General features: G+C 39.2%; 1 protein-coding gene across 1 annotated transcript in view; it reads right to left on the bottom strand.

The window, feature by feature from the left end:
- The window catches only part of PELI2 (pellino E3 ubiquitin protein ligase family member 2), a 48954-nt gene extending 39399 nt beyond the window's left edge, over positions 1 to 9555 (bottom strand). The window contains exon 1 of the mRNA XM_026698686.2: positions 9151 to 9555. Within this exon, the coding sequence (XP_026554471.1) occupies positions 9151 to 9227 (77 nt within the window). The 5' untranslated portion in view covers positions 9228 to 9555. The remainder of the gene's footprint in view (positions 1 to 9150) is intronic.
- Positions 9556 to 13507: the final 3952 nt, after the last annotated feature.

Raw genomic sequence — 13507 nt, 5'->3', positions numbered from 1 at the left:
TGCAGGGAGCCGAAGCCAGCTTCCACTTTCAGTGAGAGTCAGACTGCCAATTTCCCAGCCACAGGAGCTGTTTTGCTGCCATCGAGGAGGCCATGGACCTTGAAGCGAACTTTGCTGAATTCAGAGTGGCATCCTCCATGAATTCCGCAGCTGCAATGATCTTATTCAGATCCTGGTGTGATCTGAAATCAGTGGGTGGTAATCGATCTTGTAGTTGATGCAGCCAGCAGAGTGAAGCTCTCGTGAAGAAAGACGCTGCAGTCGAGGCCCGGACTGGCCAAACTGCGATCTGGTGGTTGCGCTTGAGAGTCTGTTTAGACCTCTTGTCCTCAGCCTTGAGCATGTCCTCTGGTTCTGTGGGGGTGCCAGATGAGGAGAATGAGGCCACGACTGGAGCATCTACAGAGGGCACTACAAGATCATTGGACAAGGAAGAGCCAACACTGTAAAACCGCCTGTCGTGAGATGAAGGCTGAGGCCCTGGAGCAGGAGATGCACTCTGTTCTTTGACCAGATCAAGAAATAAGAGAGGAGAGGGGAGGACCTCTGTATAGACCACCGGCTTGGAGAAGTGGAGTCACCATGGCTAGATGAATCCCCTTGGGGTTCAGGGGCCACCTCCTCAGGAATTAACAGGGTGGTGACCAATGCCTTATGGAGGAGTGGCTTAAATAAGGCAGGTTTAAAGACAGCAGAAGAGAGGGGCTGTTCTGGACGAAATTTCTCATCTGATAATTTGGGGTCCCTGATCTCTCCCTCTTCTTGCTCAGACTCTGAAGAGTGACTGCGTTCAGAGGAGGTAGTATAATCCCTCTCATCATAATCTCCCCACTCAGATTGGGTAGAAGGACCGCTATACACCAGATGTCTGGAGTACCCCCTCTGTTGGAGCTGAGTCAAAGCTGGGGAGCTAGCTAGGGGCTGGCTTTTTATATAGAGGCAGACTCAGCTCTATGACATCACAGGGAGGAGTCTAACCCATCCTGGAATCTCAGCGCAGCGTGCATGAGAATTAAACATTCTCATTTCATATTCATCTCCTGGTAAAAGTATATCAACACAGAATACTGTTCAAAGAAAGTAAAGCAAAACGAATAAAAGCAAGTTAGGAACTGTCCACACTTCCAAACAACATACTGTATAAAAAACTACCTAGGAATAAGTCCCAATGAATTCAGGGGTTACTTTTTCAAAACAGATATGAATTGAACTACATCAATCTGAAATTTTATCTAGAAAGATTCCTGTTATTTCACATTTTAAAAAAGGAAATCGTGTGAAACACTTCCTTTGTTCTACAATGAAACAGACAATGGAACTGAGTAGAGCAGATGACAATAAGAAAAAAGAAAAATATTTTCTGAAAAATATACTGAAATATATTGAATGGCTGTCATCAGTCAAACTTTTCATAGACAATTAGATACAATTTTTAAAACCACCAACAATTTCAACCATGAACATTATTATGTACCAAATCATAAAATGTTTCCTCTGATCCCCATCTATTAGAAAAACAACAATCATTTTATGACTTTGAGTTACCCAACTATAGAAAGACAAAGCTACCAAAACTGCCTTCCACCACCCCATCCCAGACAAGAACTGCACCATGGAGAGAAGAGAGGCAACCTTTTTTCCAAAATGGCAAAAGGGAAAAAATGCTCATTATTAAACACACTTTCAAATCTAATTGCCTCATAAAAGCCAATCAAAGATGTCAAGTGGACATTTACAACTGTAGCATTGTAAGAGTTAAAAAGTAATGAGCCATAATGTTTATAACTGCTTTGCTGCAATTAAAAATTTAGATATAAGCAGAATAGATGATATTCTGAAATAATAACTGCAATGATCACTTCATAGTCAAAATGTATCACACACCTACATTTTATTCTTTTTATAGGGATTATCTGCCTCAAAATTCTTAGGTTGTTTTAGGTGGCACTGACCAGACATGTATTTATTACATTACCCAACACACCATGCTTATTTCTTTCACACTATAGATAGCCCCCCACATTTTCATGTTCTGTATTTCAGCAAGATAATAATCTAAATATACTTCCAAATCAACCATGATTATTTGAAAAAAGATAAAGGTTTTGGAACAGCCCTCAAAATCTCCACAATTGAATACTACATAAAATTTTGCTGAGAAAAAATGTGCAAGGAGAGGTGAGAAAAAATTTCAAAAGCAAGAATAGAAAATCTTGGCTGGCTACAGAAAATGTTTAAAAATAGTTATTTCTGTCACAATAGGAGCTATAAGGTATGGTCTAAAAGAATGTACAAATAGATTTTTTTTAATCCAGCCTTTATTGTTTTTATAAATAATAACTCAAGGTAGCAAACATATCCAATACTCCTGACATGAAGATCCTGGTACAAATAAAACATGGTCATTTCCTATGTGCTACAGAATACAGAAAGCAAATTTTACAAATTTTAAACTCTCTTGGAGTACATTGGCTTTACATCAAATGTTATGCCAGAGAACAAAGTCCATCCAAAGGATAAGCTTCTCAAGTACCCCTTTAATATACTGCATCTTCTGTGAAAAATCAATTATTTGAAGAGGGTAGAACATGGGTAATGGCTATTGAGTTGTTGAGCAGTCTGCAAAGTGTGCATTATCTAAATATTTAAATAGGCCCACAGGATGAGAACAATTTCAGGGCAAAAAGGTCATTGTGAGTACTTTAGCTGTTTTACAGAGGACCAAACGGGAATAGGGTCTATTTTAAATATTGATTTATACCAGAGATAATCCCCCCACCAAAAAATGCCAGTCCATATATGACTAGCATTTCATATGTTCTTCAGCATCAGCAAATTCTTTCACTACCGCAGGATGAAATTCATGTAATTCTGGACTTTACAGTCCAAGTAATTAGTATTCTTCGACTGTGTTCCCACTTCTCAAGTTTCAATCCTTTTCTTTTAGCCTGTTCTTTATCATTCCCTACAGAATAAATACCCAATCCTAAACAAAATAACATTTATGTGGTCATGACAATGTAGGTGATGTGACTGCCAGAACAGGAACGAGGTTTTTTTCTCATTGTCTCCTTACTGAAATTGTGAAAAAGTTTATATATTGTAGTTCCAGTTTAACTATTGTTTGTAGTATAAAACTACAAATGACTGGGCTGGCATAAAATGCTAAGTGAAAAACTATAATTTATAACTATAATTTATCACTCATATGTCAGGCACAAGAAATCAGGAGCCAAGGCTGTCCAAACGAATACCAGTTCAATGCATGCTAACGCTTTCTACAAGAATATGAACTACTAACAGTCAAAGCAAATTGGTGGTAGATAAGAATCAACAGAATTCAAGATGGGCCAAACTTGGATCTCTTGTGTGCACTAAGGGACTCAAGACTGGTGATGCGCTTGACTCATTCCTTCATCTAGTCACCTCCTACATCATAATTTATAACTCGCACAAGCTTGATTCACAAAATACCACAAATCACTTCATGGTAAGATGGGCAGTAAACAAATTTAACAAACAAAAAAATATTAAGCCAAAACCACACAAACCACATTTTATAAAATCAGTTAATGTTACCTTTAAATCATAAATTACTACTATCTTAATGATGACATAGTCAATCAATCATGGTTTTTAAAAAATCAAGATATAGCCACTATGTATTTCCAGAACTTACACATGTACAATCTAAAAGGTTTTAGAAACAGAGTGCCTTTCTAACCATGCACATTGCAAAGTACATTAATCCTTTCTAATCACACAAATCTTCCTTCTCAGACAATCTAACTTGTTTGTCCAAAAGCATACATATACATATTTTATTGCTACATCAATTACTATACAGTTTTTAAAGTATACCAGGTAATATCTGCAGACTTGAATAGGTGTATAATTTATCCTTACAAAAAATATTGCTAAATAATTTTATTACTAAAATGCATTAATACTTTACAAAATAAGCTAAACTGCAGACAAATCAGAAGAAAAAAATAATGGTTGCAGTAAGCACTTTCTAACATGTTTTTCCTTCAAGTTTACATTTGTACAGGTATTGCTATTTTGACACAGATAAGGATAAAATGCTAAGTATCTTACAAAACTGTATTTTATGTCACTATTTTAAACTTTTCTGTCACTGACAACTTTTTTACACCATATTTTCTTTGAAACAATTTTCTTATGGACTTTAAAAAACATTAACTGAAGCAAAAAAAGTTTATTTTTTAAAAAAAACTAAAAACAATACGTTAAAACAGAAAAAATTGTAAAGGTGCAATAATTTGTTACATTAATTTACTGATGTATTACAAGCCTTGCTGAAAAATGAATCTGGTTTGTGTATCTTTCTAAATGTAAAATAAAACAAATCTACGATTTTGTGGATAGGTCAAATAGCTTCAGCAGATTTGCTTCTTTTAGTCTTTTTAATCCATTACTTAATTATTCAAATCTCATGTCTGATATTTATCAGATTAACATGAGATATTACCACATTCTCTCTCATCCCAAAATACTGTATAAAATATTCTTGTCTCTAATATCTAATATTTTCCTGTGATAATGGTATACTTCCCCAAATTTGGAATAGCTGGCAGCCTACATTAAACACCCTTTACCACTTTTCTTAAAGTCTTCCTAACTAGCAAATCATGTATTACCCAACAGCACCTCCTTTATGGCCTTTTCAAGTTCCATTGCTGTGGTATTACTAGATCATTAGATAAGAGGGTCAGTTTTACAATAGGAAATATAAATGGTTTTCATCACATAATCTGAAATGACATCTTTTTTCTTAAAAAATCCTTCTTTTGTTTCATGGCATATAATCACTTCCTTTTTCTTGGAGATTTTCTTTATTCAATTAATTAATATCATCCAAGTTGTGCAGGTAGTGCTTCTTCTGTCACAGTCCAATTTTCTTTGATTTAGGAAATAATTATTTGATCCAGTTTTATTTCTTTCTTATTTAAACCATTTTCATCACAATCAATCTTTGACAGTGAAGAGAAATTCATAGAAGAAACTGAATACCTCATTTTTCTGCCAATAAATAGGTTTTTAATTGTCACAATATAATTAAAATGGTCACATATTTAACACATAAGCTATTCAACATCTCTAGCCCTTTATGAATGTGACTATCTGATTCACAACCTTGTTACCTAAAGTTCTTCATTCTCAAAGGCAACAAATAGCAGATGATTACACAATTACTTATTCTAGCCTTTTTTTAAAAAAAATGCTGAACAGATGTTCAAGCTGTTCTGTGATTATTTTCTACTAATGATCCAGCTCTGGGAAGAAGTAGCATTATGCTATTTACGGAATTACTGAGTGATTAAGCTTCTTGAAAAGGTGTCTTAGAAGAGATATAGATGTTTAGAGTAAAAACAACAAATAAAATCTAGTTTCTCTGCATTATTGTGAGCTGATTTTGTTCCAGTCTCAATTCTCATTCTTGGTGTTCCATGCTTTAAATATAATTTTAGCTTTATTAAATGTGTCATGCTACAATCCAGACAGAATAAGATTAAACATATCTTTTGCTCAAACTGAAATACTCATACATATTAAGTGCCTCTCTAATGACCCTTAATAACTAGCAAAAGTAGTCATTTAGCATTAAATATCTCAAGTGCTTCCACAGAGACATTGTAGGGTGGAGGAGGCAAGAGATATAAATATTCAGAACAAAAAGTAAGGATAAATTCAGCCCTACAAGATTTTGTGGGGGGAAGCTATTTGCCATTTCACAGTGCAATAATTTTTTTCCACAAGCCTTACAGCACATATAATTGGTTCATAGGAAATATTAATAATAATAATAATAATAATAATAATAATAATAATAATAATAATAATAATATATTAATTGGAAACAGTTCAAGCTGCATTCAATTATCCTGAACTTATATCTATAATATTTGTTCCAAGGCTTCCAATTGCATAAAGCAAATAACTACAGTTAAATTACCTGAATTAACAATTACATGCTTAACGGAGTTCCAGAAGTGGCAAGACTTTAATAGCACAGATGAGGTCCACGCTGTCAGCATACCTCTTCTCCAAGTAAACTGTTCTTCGTTGATAGCAACATAAACTAGATATTTCCAATTATTATTATTTAGATAAACAGCTTTTCTACAAATAGTTTTTTTGTGGAAAAGGTTTGATACTTTTCAAATATTTGAAATCATGTTATATTTTCATAATTTTCTGAAATCAACTATAGGAGGTAGCATCATCGTGCCTGATCTCTAAAAAAAGCTAAGCCAGTTTAAACCTGTTTAGTTCTTGGAGAAGAGATCACTAGGAAATTCAAGATCTTTATAAGCTTAAATCTTACAAAAAGGTTGCAATAGCAAACCACGTTCATGGTATTGCCAAGAAAACTAAATAAATGTTCCTGTATAGTCATCAGGAGTTGAATTCAATTTGATGAAGCCTTTATATTTACTTCACTTATATTCTCAGAAAAAATATTTAAAATAATCAACTTCTTTGGAATCAGATTTTGTCAAGTTTTCTGTCAAATTCAGTGCTATTAAAACAACCCTATTATAAGGATCTGCTTAGAAAAAATGCTAAGAAAAAGGTCTCTGCTACTGATGCTTCTGTCAAGTCCAATCCTTCCTTATTGTTTATGAAATAAGCAAACAGCTACTATAGTGCTATTTCATAGTAAAACCTCTACACAGTAAATTTCATTTGAAAGTCTTAATATTCTATTTATTTGATCATGCAAATGTTATGCACTTTTAGTTAACATTTCTAAACACAAGGTTTGCTGGGAGTGAATAAACAGATTTAAATGGCTTATATTCAATTTTTATGGCACTCAGACATAAACTCCACATTCAAACAATAAGGGATGGAGAAGAACACCAAACTAGTGACATGGATTCCAACACCTCCAACCTCCACTGCTGTTTCCACATGTTTCCACATGTTTACTATTTCATATATTCACCAACACTATTCAGTCTTCTCTATCACAAGGCATACCAGAGAAGTAAAACAATTATCACTATAATTAATACATTCTAGAATGGCATGAGATCAATTGTAAAAGCACCCCGGAGTCAAGACTACACACATCTCCAAACCAGATGGGTAATGTCAGTTTACCTTCTCCACTGTATGTTTTTTTTTTAAAGCATGCTAAGAAGTATCCAACTTACAAGCAATGCATAAAAAAAAAATACTGCAAATTGCTGCCCTCCCAACAGTACACATTTCAGAAGGCCCAGAGTATCTCTTTTACCATCCAGAATGCTCCTATAGAATGAGTCAAAGAATTACATTGGCCATCCAATAAGCAGACACAAAACTCCAAGGAAACAGTCTTACTGTTGGAACAGCTATTAATCCCAACAAATGCAGTATCCTGCAATACAGTTCAAACTATATCTAAGATCTAGAGAAAGTAAACCCAAAATAACAAGGTTGACAAAGAGCCAATCCCTTATCCCAATCTGGGACCCATATAGCCAATTAAGCAGGTTCCCAGCATTACACTTCTGTATCACCATATTTCACCCCTTTTGAGATCTTTCATCTCAAGGCAGAATATGGGAAAAAGATAAAGGTGAGTGAGAATGGCCACAGGCAGAGAGAAGATCTGCTCAGTCCCAATGAAACACCCCCCCACCCCATCAGTGGTTATAATAATCTCACTGCTAAGAATTCAGCATGGGACTACAGTACAAACATGCTAACACTTGCCTGCCCCTCCTTCCTCACTCATTAATTCCCTATTTCTCCCACCCCTCCATCACCATCACTCCTTTTGCCCATGCGGGGAGGCCTCCTAACCAGGCATGTTATGTTTCCTTTCCTCCTCCTCTCCCCATGACCTTCAAGACCCACCATTCCCACAACAAGCAGTTCCATGCCTCCCCGCAGGGTGCACTTTCTCTAACCAACCCCCCCCACCACCACCACCAGTGACGGATTAAGGCTCACTGGTGCTCTAAGCATTGACAAATCTTGGTGCCCCCTCTCCGTATATACAAGATTTTTTTTTTACAAATCTTCATTGGGTTTTTTTCTTTCTTTCTTTCTCAACTTGGTGGTGCCCGCTTTGGACCTGGTGCCCTAGGGACGTGCTTAGTCTGCTTAATGGTTAATACACAACTGCCCCCCCACCCCCTCCCCGTCAACACTTCCCCAAAAAGTGGAAGGCGAGAGACTTCCCTCTTCCTCCCCGCCACCCATGTCCGAAGTGCATCTCGGAATACTTTGAGCGTCTAGCCCAGGTGTCAACCTGGCAACTTTAAGCCTGGAGACTTAACTCCCAGATTCCCAGCCAGCAAAGCTGGCTGGGGAATTCTGGGAGTTGAAGTCCTCCAAGCTTAAAGTTGCCAAGGTTGGACACTCCTGGCTAGCCCATCATCCGCGCCTTCTCTCACCTCCACGAACTTTTCGTGTTCTTTTTGGGGGTGGGAGAAGAGGCCATTAATTAAAATGTTCCCGCACCTCCTTTCATCGTCCAACACATGCCCAGAGGCCCTGAGAGAGAGAGAGAGAGAGACCCCGACTCCCCAGCTGGTTCTCGCTTCGAAATATTTTCCCGAGGGGGACATAATTCTTGCCCCGCTTCTCCTCCGCTCGCCAGGCAGAGGGGCCGACTTTCCACGCATTTAGGCGCGCACCTTCTTCCCCGGCTTTAGCCCCCTCGGCGACCTGAGCCTTCTCGCTTCCCCCGGCCCTCCTCCCCTGTAATAAGGCTTATTACACCTCCGCTCCGCTCCCACCCCGTCGCCCGCCTGCTCCCCGACCGTGGGCCCGAGGCCTCGGGGGTCACCCGCACCACGCAACTCTCTCCACGGAGCAGCTCCCAGCCTCGCCTCCCTCTCGGGGGGTGGGGTGGGGGGGCTCTCCCCAGCCGCCCACCCCGAAAGAGCGCCGGCAGAGCCCGCTCGTAACTAGCGCCCCTCGGGCTGCGGAGTTGTGCCCTCCAGAGGCAAAAGGGGTGGGTGGCGGTGGCGGAGGGGGGGGGGGATATCCTGCCCACCCGCGCTTCTCCCGCGACGCCACTCCGCCGCCGGCTTCCCCTCAGCCTCAAAGCGGAGGTGGCGGGGGGGTGCCCCGCCGGAGCCCCGACACCACCGCAGCGCAGCGCCCCAGCCTTGGCCGCCGCCTTACCCGAGAACCATGAGTTCTCCATATTTGACGGGCTCCTTGTTGGGCGCGCAGTGCTCCTCCTGGCTAGGAGAAAACATGGGGCCACCGCCACGGCTGTCGTCGTCGCTATAATCCCATGCGGGGCAAAAACGGCGTTCGCCAAAAGAGCAGCAATAACAGTCATCAAACAGGACGTTTGGCTGGAGACCTTTCCTTCATAGTCGCGGAGCCAGCCAGCCAGCGGTCGGTCGGTCGGTCGGTCGGTCGGTCGAAATATCCGGGTTGCCTTTGCTTGGTGAGCCCGCCGACGCGGACCCTCGGCTTCCCCTCTCTGCGCTCAAGCCAACAGAGACAGACGCGACTGCCTGAGGGGGGATGAGGAGAGACCAACTAGAGCGCCTACCCAGAAAGGAGGCGTGGAACGGCCCCTCCTCTCGGCTTTCTCCGGTCCTTCCACGCTCCCCTCGTCTTCCGTCAAAAACCGTGATGGTATCTTCCAGTCTGTTATGTAAACATAGAGTACGAAAAGGGAAAGGGGGAAGTTCTTAAAGGGCTGCTGCCCTGTTAAATCAATGTTTCCTTCATAAGAAAAGACAGGCGTTGTCTAGCGCCGTCTAGCGGAGGCTTTGTCCGTCTCTCTCTCTCTCTCTCTCTCTCTCTCTCTCTGCCAAAAGCTTTTTCTATAATAAGTGGACTACTGTACTGTATGTAGTTAATTATCAAATAGGGGTCGGGACGGAATTACGGAATTTACGATAGTACTTAGTGAATATGAGCTTAAGTTTAAGAGTAGACAAAGAAAATAGTAGGTAAGTTAATTTAGGGAACTCACTGCCACAAGGTATGGTTGTGACCATTATTCTATCTAATATGAAGGAGAAGATGGAGATATACCTCTAGAATTTGAGTAGTAACCAAGTTACTCTAGCTGAAAAAAAGACAATTCTTTCAGGTCAACAAATGTATAACGCCAAAATATTTTCTGGACTGTGTACAACAGTAGCATGAAGTAGCATTGTGGGATAAATGCAGATAGTGGAAACAATGAAGATAAAGAGAAATTAAACAGAGAAGGTAAAAACAGTAGGTGGCTGTATAAAAATGTATTTTTTAGATTTGATCCTGCCTTTATAAGTAACTCAAGCCAGTGAGCATACCTTATGCTCTTTCCATTTCCTATTTCCCCCTACAATAACAACCCTGTGAAGTGGATTGGGCTGCGAGTGGCTAGCCCAAAGTCACCCAGCCACTTTTCATATTAAAGCAGGATTAGAACTCACAATCTCCTGGTTTCTAGGCCAGCACCTTAAATCAGTACACCAAACCACGTATGGTTGGTGCATATAATTTCACTGATGCAAAAACTGTATATTGTGGCTCAACCCCACCCAGCCACATTTCTATGTTTAAGCCAATGTGAGATATAGAATTCATTCAAGAATTAGCTACTTCATCTTGACATTGGTCTTTGAAGTTCAGAAATGCCCACATTAAAGTCAATGACAGACTATCCAGAGAATTTCGTCAGTTGCTTTTTAATCTTGTCATTTCTTGTGTCAGATATGTGGCCATTCAGAACTGCAATGAGGTATTCCATCAGTACTAGAAGATAAAATAATGCAAAAATTTCATATAGGGAATGACATCATGTCCAATGAATCTATTTTAGTGAGCCTTAGAGCAAGTAATTTTCTGTAAATAATTAGAACTTCTGGAACAGAGATTGTATAAAGTAGTGTTTCTAAAAGGTTAATAAACTCTGCTATATAGTGTTAGTTCTTGAAGAAGCATAGAGGGAAAGAGATCTGGTCTTCATGCCATAAATGTGAGCTTTTCTGGAATATTAAGTTGGCATCCCTGTAGAATGTGGCAACTTCAGTCAGAACTTTACTAATATTTGCACATAAAATAGATATGCAGCACTTACACATGTGCACCTTCCTTTCACAGTCCTTCACAAGCAATTTCACCCTGAGGTCTGCTTCACTGCTACCAACCATAAACACTGAGAATGCCTTCAGCCAATTCATTCTTCCAGCAGTCCAACAGCAGAGCCAGAAGAATATCACTCAGTCCATAGCCACCTCACATCTTTCATTTGTATTTTCATTTTCTTTTCCTTATCTTATCTTATGATTATTTGTCTCTTTAGCTCTCTGTATTTCTTGCTCTATCTGTACTCTGCATAACTGTAGCTTAACCACATGGAAATGATGTGCTGGGCATGGATGCATGGATGCATTTGTATCCACAGAACTACACTGTGTCTTCTTTTGCAGGATGAGCAACTTCTTGGTTGACAAAATGCGTGAAATTCCCACCCATCCTTCCACACCTACTTTTTTGCAATTCATTGTTTAGAACTCTGTGTTAAATTTCAACAACAAATTGATAAGGCATGGTGGTGCCATTTCCTATCATTTTTCTGTAGAAAACAGCTGAAAACAAATGTTAATTTTAGTTTTAAAACAATCCTCTCCCTGCAGAAACAAGCAACAAATAAACGAAAGCAACTCTAAATATCTCAACACCCCCTAAAATAGGGCCATCTCCCACATAATGCAACCAGAGCAACCACATATACAGCATCTTTTTTTCTGCAGGATCTTTAGTTTAGTTTAGTTTATTGTCACTGCACCTCATACAATGAAATTAAATACCATCTTCAGTGTACATTATGATTATGAAAATAAACACAAACACACATCCTTCACATTCTAAACATTGAATTGAATACCCCTGATACTGCATTAATATTGCACTATACAGTAGAATTCAATAGAGTTACTGCCCTGGGATAGAAGCTGTTTTTCAGCCTATTTGTCTTTATGTTGTTGCCTTTATCACATCCCCAGTCTATGATTGAAACAGGCTTAAGTCACCATATTAGTGTTAGAGGATTATTTTCTCTCTTAGTCCATAACAGTCTAAGGGGAATGCCAAGACACATAGCATTAGTTAGGCTTTATCACCTTGGAGGCAAAATTAGCAGAAAGTTGAAAGAGGGAAGTTAAGGTAGCATAAGGGAAGAGCAGTTGTCAAGTTAGGAAGTTTTCCACTGACTCAAGCAAGAAAGGAGGGTCCTTTGGTTCAGCAATGGCCCATTGCATCCCCTCTCCAAAGTGCTACTCCCAGACGCCCAAAAGTTGTCCTTACCTTCTCTATGTCATCTGAAATCTACAGCCTAGTTTTGGGGAGTAGGTCACTTAACATGACACACAAGAACTATTTGCCATCTGAGTCAATTGTTTTAATTGGCTTAATGGTAGGTCTACTTTTAGCCTACTCAAAATTCCAGTCCCCTAAGCAATATCCTAAACCTGGCAAATATAAGATTTAAATGGATCTTCTCCTGGCATCCATCTTCTCATGATAGCTGTCTGCAAGGCTTCTTTTAAAGATATAGCAGTATCTGGAAGAAGAAACCTACAGTTGGCAGATCCTATGGTTTTCAAAGCCAGTGCCCATTTAAATTCACCCCAGCTTATCTGGGGATCACTCTGTTGAACATGCAGCTAAAGTAAAATACATGTTCTCTGGATTGTAATTTATCAGCAATTGGAAATAACATTATGAAGTCTCACCCAGCTATTCAATTTCATCTTCTGAGACTAAAATAAGACAATTACTGCTAGTTTCTTTCTTGAGAGAATTTTTAAAAGAACATTCTATTTTTATTAACACTCTAAAAATGTTTTAAATCCATGTTTCCACTTTGGAGTCATTTATATGCTGTTTAATCTTTTTATTTTAGCTCTTTAAGGATTTGTCTGTGTGAATGCCCATTTTCTCTTTAAAGGGAACACTTTCTCTTCATCTTTCCATTTTGCACACTACTGGATGAAAGGAATCAATTAATGTCTAGCTGAAACATGTTTAAGCACCTATCTTTAGCCTATTTTACTTTACTTTTCAGAAACGATTCTCTAAGATAGGAAGTTTTGTCATTGTCTTGCATTGTTTATTTCTTAAAAACCTGAAGTGCTGAATGTATTTGAACATTGGCTACTTAACTGGCATATAAAATCCATAACCTCCCTCTGTGCCATTAGGATCCAGTGTTTATGATTCAATGGTGCACAGTCATCTCTGTTGCTTGTCAGATTTAGTGCCCCTTGTTCATAGGTCTGGGACAACATTTCCCCCAGCCCTACCTCTTCATACATTTCTATTTATTAACAATTTGCTTCTTCCTCTACTTCTTTTTTCACTCTCTGCTTCTTCCCTTAGAATCATAGAATAACAGAGTTGGAAGGAACCTTGGAGGTCATCTAGTCCAACCCCCTGCTCAAGCAGGAGAGTCTATTCCAAAGATTAGCCTCTGCCTAGGATCGAACTCACAGCCTCTCAATTGTGAGGCAAGAGCTCTACCTCTAGG

This window comes from Pseudonaja textilis, chromosome 1 (genome assembly GCF_049901715.1).
Source record: "Pseudonaja textilis isolate UNSWEBS1 chromosome 1, rPseTex1.2, whole genome shotgun sequence".
Taxonomy (NCBI): domain Eukaryota; kingdom Metazoa; phylum Chordata; class Lepidosauria; order Squamata; family Elapidae; genus Pseudonaja; species Pseudonaja textilis.
The sequence above is the reverse complement of the archived record's forward strand: the minus strand, read 5'-3'. Positions and strand labels throughout refer to the sequence as shown.